Source organism: Montipora foliosa, chromosome 6 (assembly GCF_036669935.1).
Source record: "Montipora foliosa isolate CH-2021 chromosome 6, ASM3666993v2, whole genome shotgun sequence".
Taxonomy (NCBI): Eukaryota; Metazoa; Cnidaria; class Anthozoa; order Scleractinia; family Acroporidae; genus Montipora; species Montipora foliosa.
The window spans coordinates 33,057,019-33,064,518 of NC_090874.1; the positions used below are offsets into that span (position 1 = coordinate 33,057,019).

At 38.1% G+C, this 7,500-nt stretch overlaps 1 protein-coding gene across 1 annotated transcript in view; it reads right to left on the minus strand.

Moving 5' to 3' along the window:
• LOC138007160 (transcriptional repressor NF-X1-like) overlaps positions 1 to 6,648 on the minus strand; it is a 10,360-nt gene extending 3,712 nt beyond the window's left edge. Inside the window, 2 exon segments of the mRNA XM_068853917.1 lie at positions 1 to 1,471; positions 6,469 to 6,648. The exon segment at positions 1 to 1,471 is cut by the window's left edge and continues 650 nt beyond it. Of these exon segments, the coding sequence (XP_068710018.1) occupies positions 1 to 1,471; positions 6,469 to 6,541 (1,544 nt within the window). The 5' untranslated portion in view covers positions 6,542 to 6,648.
• Positions 6,649 to 7,500: the final 852 nt, after the last annotated feature.

Consider the following 7,500-nt stretch of genomic DNA (forward strand, 5'->3'; position numbering starts at 1 on the left):
TTCCCATCTCTGTTATCAAAACCTGCTTTCCCAGTTCCACAAAGTGTCTCTCGCTGCTGTTTTCCACAGTAGCAAGTTTGCTGCACCTTTATCTGGCAGTCTCCACATGGGTCTGTATGACAAATCCTTGTACACCTGTGTGCGAAACAGTTAAGGACTTTGTTGCACACTTGCTGGCACAATACAGTAGTTGCTTGGCCACATCTAACTCTGTTGCTTGTTTTACCACAGGCACATAGCTTTGTTACCATAACAGGACAGCTAGGGCAGGGCCCAGGGTGACACAGCTGATTGCACCGATGAGGGCATTCGGAATCTGCCCTCTGCTTGCCACAAAGTTCTCCACAGGTATGTGGTGTCAATCCCTCAGTGCGCCTCCACTCAGGATAAAGAACTTTACCACAAAAACAACTGTAAACGCTTGGGATACCATAAGAAATGTTTTGACATCCTGGACATCGCCAGCCGCCATTTTCTCCTTCCAGGTTGGCTGTGGCAGCAGGGCATGTGGCCCATTTCCTCACACAGCCCAAGTGAAACACATGAAAACAGCTTTCACAACTCCAAACAGCAGCACTGCATCGTATACGCTCGCAGCAAACCATACACTCATAAGTTTCATTCCTAAGTTGTTCAATTAAAGCACTTGCTTGGGATGACTGGACTGGATTAAGGTGGCCTAAAGCCCGAATAACATCAATCTTCTGACTTTCCAAGTCACTTCTTTTGCCTCGCTTTCCTGTGATAATTCCTCTGTCAAATTCTCTTAATTTTTTACTTGTGTTATACATGTCCATTTCTGCGTCCTCAGTCTTGTCTGATTCCCTGTGATAATGAGGTTGCTTGAATGCATCCTTGCCATCTGCTCTACCATTATCTAAAGCATTTTCTATTACATTATGTTGAGATAAAGAACCATTGCCTCTTAGCCCATGCATAAATTTCCAGCTACCAATAGTTGGATAACCTCTAGATATCCCTCTTCCTCCAAACTGTCCTCTCATACTTGGTGGGTATGGTTTTCCTCTTCTAGGCGTTTTCCTTGTATCTTGTGAAACAGACATTTCCCCTCTATATCTGTTGTCTTTGTGGGAATCATCTGATTGAAGATGAACTCCAGGTTCCTTTAGCCTTGCAGAATCACCACCAGAATTACTACTTGTAACATGTCCTTGCCTCTTTTTTGTAGTATCTAGATGTCTTGTGTTACTTCCAGTTTCTTTCTGCTGGTGAGCAGGAAATAATTCAGGTGCAGTGCTGTTGAGGTAACATGCCCCTTGCGCCATATTGTGGGATCTCTCCCATTCACTGTTCCTGTCCTTACGATAGACTTTTTCCTGTTCCCTTCTGGTATTTGGTCTTTTTCCACCTCTAACATCTTTGGCACTGGATTGTTTCCACCTTCCCTGCTGATTACGGTTGTACACCCTTGGTCTGTTTACCCTCTTTCCTTTTGTACACTCAGGTTCCCCTATTATTATTGAAAAACAGAACAATTCAAGATTATTTCACAAAAGTATACCAAACATTAAGTCAACATTTAATTAGCACAGAAAGGTACTCTTAGACACTAAACTCCAGGGCCCAGCTGTTCAAAAGCGGATGAACACTAACCCCAGATTAAAAATTAACCAAGGTGTTTAACTCTCTATTCCCAAATGCTGTTCAACACTGATAATCTGCAAAGAAGTAAATCTTGAAAACAAAAATAAGCAAAAGAAACTTCCACCAAAAAGTTGAAAACACGAAACAAAAGTTTATGCTAATCCTGGATTAACTTAAGGACAGTGCCTACTAATTAACAATATTTTTGCCCCGGTGTGTGATTATGCAGGAAATGTAGATCTTGACAAGTGTTATTAAAATCCAAAAAGAAAATTGGGGGTAACCACGCATTTTTCAAAGATAATTCATGAATAATATTTGTAAAAAGCTTTAAAATACAAAGCAATGTATGGCGTTCTTTCTCAAATTGAAACTTAATTATCTCTCAAAAATGCATGGTTACCCCCAATTTTCTTTTTGGATACCAAGAGTACTTACTAAGATCTACTTTCTGCAGATAGTTTGAAACCGCGCAAAAATATCCCTGTATTAGTAAGCACCACCGATAGGAAATCCGAGTATCTCAAGATGCGCAGAACGTATGCGCAGTAACAATAGTAGGCACCGTCCTTAATTGGTCCCCTACACCATTTAATGAGAGTAGTTACAAGAGATATAGAAATAAATTGAACCATTCTTTAAATCTTGCAAAGCACTCCTACTATGAAGCAAAGTTGTAATCTTTAACGGCTACTTTTAAAGGAACCAAATTATTAATCTAACTAAGCGTCCTAAAAAACTACCCTCTACCCTTATGGATTCCAATAACTAAGATATTTCTGATTCGTGCTGGGGCCCTCCCTTGCTAGAAAGATATCAACTTCAGTTAAATATTATCCCTCTTTCCTTCCTGAACATTCCTTTTCCTCCTTTTTCTTTGAGCCTGCCACTCAATGTGAAATTGTTGAAATTGCTAATTCTCTTCATATACATTCCACAGCCAGTCATGACAAGGCACCAATGTGGTCTGTGAAAGAATCTATTAATTATATTTCTGAACCTTTGACATATATTATTAATCTATCCATTAACTCTAGTGTTTTTCCTGACCAATTTCTTAGAAAAGATTGCTCATATTTGTTTGATAAATCATCTTGCTAAGCACAAGTTATTAGCCAATAATCAGTATGGTTTAAGGAAAAATCACTCTACTTCTTTAGCTCTCTTACATCTACAAGATAAAATTACCTCTGCTGTTGATGAGAGAAAATATACAGCTGGCTTAATTCTTGACTTATCTAAAGCTTTTGATACTGTTAATCACAGTATTCTACTTGGTAAACTTGAGCATTATGGGATCTGTGGACTGGCCCTTGAATGGATCAAGAGCTATCGTTGCAACAGGTTACAACATATTGAATTCAATGGCATTTCATCCTCTTATAACGAAATCTTGTGTGGTATACCTCAGGGGTCAATCCTTGGTCCCTTATTCTTTTTAGTCTATATTAATGATATATGTTATCTTTCCAATCTTTATGATCTTGTCTTATTTGCTAACCAATACTACCGGTATATCCCATTTTGCCGTAATAATATAAGGAAATTTTCCATCATTTACCGAGGACCAGTTGTCTTCAATAAGTTAAGTTCCGACATTCGAAATAGTCTTTCATTATATTCTTTTCAATCTATTAATCTGATTCTGATATCTTCCCCTTCTTGCTCTTGTTACTAGTGTACATGTACATGTAAAATAAGGAAAACATTGCGTTATGTTTCATGGTAATTTAATTAAGAAGTCTATGTAGTCCATCAATCCATGTAAGCTCTTTCTGTTTTGTATTATTTTATGTAACAAGGGGGTTCAGGTCCCATAAGGCCCATGGTTTCATCTGAGCTCCCTTGCCATGTGATAATTTCTTTTATGCTGTACGTCAAAATGTATTGTGGCTAAATAAACTGAACAATGACTAGCTTTTAGATCACACCTTGGATTTGTTTTCAATTTCCAGGAAAACTAAGCTTTCTAGTATTTCAGAATATTTCACTATATAAAAGGGAATTATTGTAAAAAAGAGCAAGATGACACACCATAACACCAACCCAATGTGGCCTGCCCAACACATCACGCATGTGCACAACCATTTCACCTGGTCCATTGGCAATCACAGACAGCTGTTTCAACCTCATCAGCATGGCATAACAAACATACCAGGTGTAATAATAAAATAATGTGTTAAGCAGGGTTGGTCACCTTAGCTCTGAAGCTATTTACGTTTTAATCAACAAAGCCTTTTAAAGCTCTTAGTTATTATTCCATTTTCAACCAGGAGCTTCCTGGAGCTGAGAAGGATTTCTTTCAACATTTCACTTTATAATAAACGAAACAGAGTACAGCACTGTTTCACTTTACAATGGAGAGACACTATTTCAAATTGTTTGTTAGAAATTCTAATGTTAAACACAATTTTAGTGTTTGTTCAGCGCAGACATCAGCGTTGGTTAAAATATTTACCAAGGAGTCAGAAGAGCTATGCAAAAATATATTACAGCCCCAGAACACGTTTCTTTCTGCAATGGGACTGACTAAATCAGTTGTAGCAAAGAACAGTTCATCGGCAATGGTTGGCGCTCCAATCTCCAATCATCTCACATTTACTCCTGCCATTTTCTTCCTTTGCTAAAAGTAGTGATTACAAATTTTTTCAGAGAATACTGTATGACCTTAGAGGATTTTACAAGCTTAAACAACCTAACTACAGTAAATCCAAGATACGTGCACAGATCCTCTCAGTACATAACCTCACATGCGGGGCTAAAACTTGACCGGTTCAACTGTGAAGACTTTCAGAGGTACAAGGGTGACTAAAAAGTTAGGTTTAATCGTCTGATATGCGACTACAATACCAAAGAATTCAGCCTCACATATTGCAAAGTGCAAAGTTGAAATAGAAATAAAATAAGTCATTTCATTTGGCTTCCTTTCAGTTCCTTTTCCCAACTTAAATTTCACTGAATCCTGCAAACTTTTGGTTTTTAAGAAATTAACCATTAAAAATTCTGAGATGATTGGTCTTTACTTGTGAGTTTCTTGAGTCACTCTGGGGACAACTTTAGAGGTTTGTCACTTGATTTACTGTTATGGACCAACGGAGAGTGATATAAGGAAATTGTACAATTGCTATACTGTACACAACAAAAAAAACTCAGTATCCGCACAGTTCAGCTCCAAATTGTAAAGAAAACATTTTCCATATTGTGAAATGAATTTTCAAGTTTGACTCTCTCAAGCATGACATAACATTCAAAACGGTCAGAGAGTTCTGCAAAAGGGTGAGGCCAACTATACAGCGTTTAGATAAGAAACTAATCGACAGAACCATCAATAGTATGAGCCATAGAATGGATGTAATCATTGAAGAAAATGGACAAAGCATAAAGCATTAAGTTGATATTTTGACTGGTTAATACAATGCATTTCGTCATTCAAAAGACATTAAGCGTAACATTGTCACGCATTCGTCTGTAAAAGAAAGCTATTGAATTCTTCGCTCATTGCGAAGCAAAACTAACAAAACCATGAAAAAAATATCTTTGAGGAGTATACCTCTTGCTTAGGAATAAGCTAGGTATCTCTCGGGGATTGAGCCACAAACAAACAAAGAACATGTGGTTACTTTATTTTTATCAAAGTGGTTACTTGTGGTTACTCATCCAATCCCTGAGAATACCAAGCAACGAAATTACTTCACCAAAAAGTTATTTTCATCCGTTTTCCAAAAATCAAAGGAAGCGTTTCATACCACGAAAGCGACATACCCTTCTCAGACAATAAGTGACAAAAGCAGTTGAGACATTGAACTGGAAAGACCACAACCAGGAAAAAAACACCTTACTGTTACAATTTCCACTTGCACTCCCCCCTCTCCCCCTTTCAATTTTGGTAATGGAAAAAGGAAGTATTGAGGATAAGAAAACAACATTGTAAGGGTGGAGGGGGTTAGATACATGTAGAAAGATTTTGGGGGAGGGATTTGTCCGAGCTTCCTCAATTAATTTTTAATTAAAACTCTTTTCCCTATTTGTCCCTGAAAATGGAGCACTCGGGTAGCTTTCTTGTAGGATTCGTATTAAAAGGGCTTATTGTAGTTGCGTGCATATTGATAATATTGTTATGTAGTAAGCTTATTTTTTGTAGTATAGTGTTATTTATAAAATAATTAGGATAGTACACACACTCTCATTGGTCAATAGCTGTGTTTGGATGAGAGTATGGAAACACGGTTGTGACATCACTTGAATTTTGATTGGTTATGTGTTGTCAGACACACATTTTGATTGGCTAGTAGGAAATATGAGCGTGTATCAAGAAAATCTGTTTCAATCAAGAAGTAAAAAACCAGCATTTTCCTTCATTTGTCGAATTATGTTTGAGAAATATTTTGTAAAAGCAATAGAGGACTTTGCATAACTGTCGCATAACTATTGCTTAAAAAGTATGGTACAATTACTTATTGCATTACTGTGCCTATTTTATTCTACTTATCCGTATGGCGTAGCTTGATTTTTAATTACTTCTATTTAATCTCTTAATTTGTATTTGCCATAAGCACGGTTGAACAAGTCTTGAACTCATCCGCAACAAGGCTAAAATACCAACCAACCTACCTACCTACATGTTTACTTGTCTCATACACGAGATACCTGGATTCAGATGGTCGAAAGACACGTGATTTCCAAGTTCTTCGATAGTGATTAAATAATACGTAAACAAATATCTTTAATGGAGACCATCACTGTGCCCGCGTGTTATATTCTATAATTATACATAAAATACGGGCAAGCCAATCTTTTAACTGCTTTCTTCAGCGCGGTCGCGGAATATAATGGCGTGCTGTTTCACTTTCAAGCCAAGTTTACCTGTTACTGACGCTGATAATGTCTCATTCGACGTTTCCACAGTGGCAACTGTTCCGGAACTTTCTTCTGACATAACTTAAAACTACACTTCGCTGTATGACCAACACTTTCAAGTCTACGTCTTTTTATAAATCTATATTTATAAATATTTATACGTGTTCCTTGGAGGTTGCATTTATGTGTCGCAATCACAACCTCGTTCCCAGGGTCTACTCCGCTTTCAAGATGGCGGTTCGGAGCCCCGCCATCTTGAAAGCAGAGTAGACCCTGGGAACGAGGTTGTCGCAATCAAACATGGCGGAGAGCATCTTACTAGCTAATTGCCTATTGGCTGTTCTATTGCAAGTTTTAATTGGTCAGATTTTAATGATGTCCAGGGAGGCCGACCAGGGGCCCGGAACTTATCGTAATAAGAGGCTACAGCAGCCTAAACTCGAGCCTTCAAGACTAGTGGTCTATGGTTAATCTGGCGCAAAAGAAAAGAAAAGAGAGAAGTCTGTTCTTCTTCTTACATCGCTTCTCATGATGTTCGATGCGCATCCTTGCATACGGCCGGGGCCTCTGAAATTTGAATTGACCAATCAGCATTCAACGGGCGGGAAAAACTTTAGTGTCTTGACGCGACAGCAATTGTGTGCTCTCTGATTGGTTAGACGCAAAATATAGAAAAATTGCAGTTGATCTTCGATATCGACATTCAGTTCTATCGATCTTCTCTTTCACTAATTTATATACATGGATTTTAGATTATATTACAACAGCTTACGGTCAATATTTGCAATAATATGGATTGGATCAATAGAGCGGATTTAAGATTTTAAGATTTTATTCAAGATAGTTACGGACTTATTCAGCGGAGGAAGACTTCGCCGACAGGATTCGGCTTCGAAGGAGTTTGTTTTTTGCGATCTGCGGAAGGGCGAGTTCCACGAGTTCTTCACTGGTGAGCATTCCTTTGAAAAGTTTTCGAACTCTGGCTTTCCGGTAATAGGGGCTTAAGTCCTCGTCCAGAAATAAATCGGTGGCCTCCTT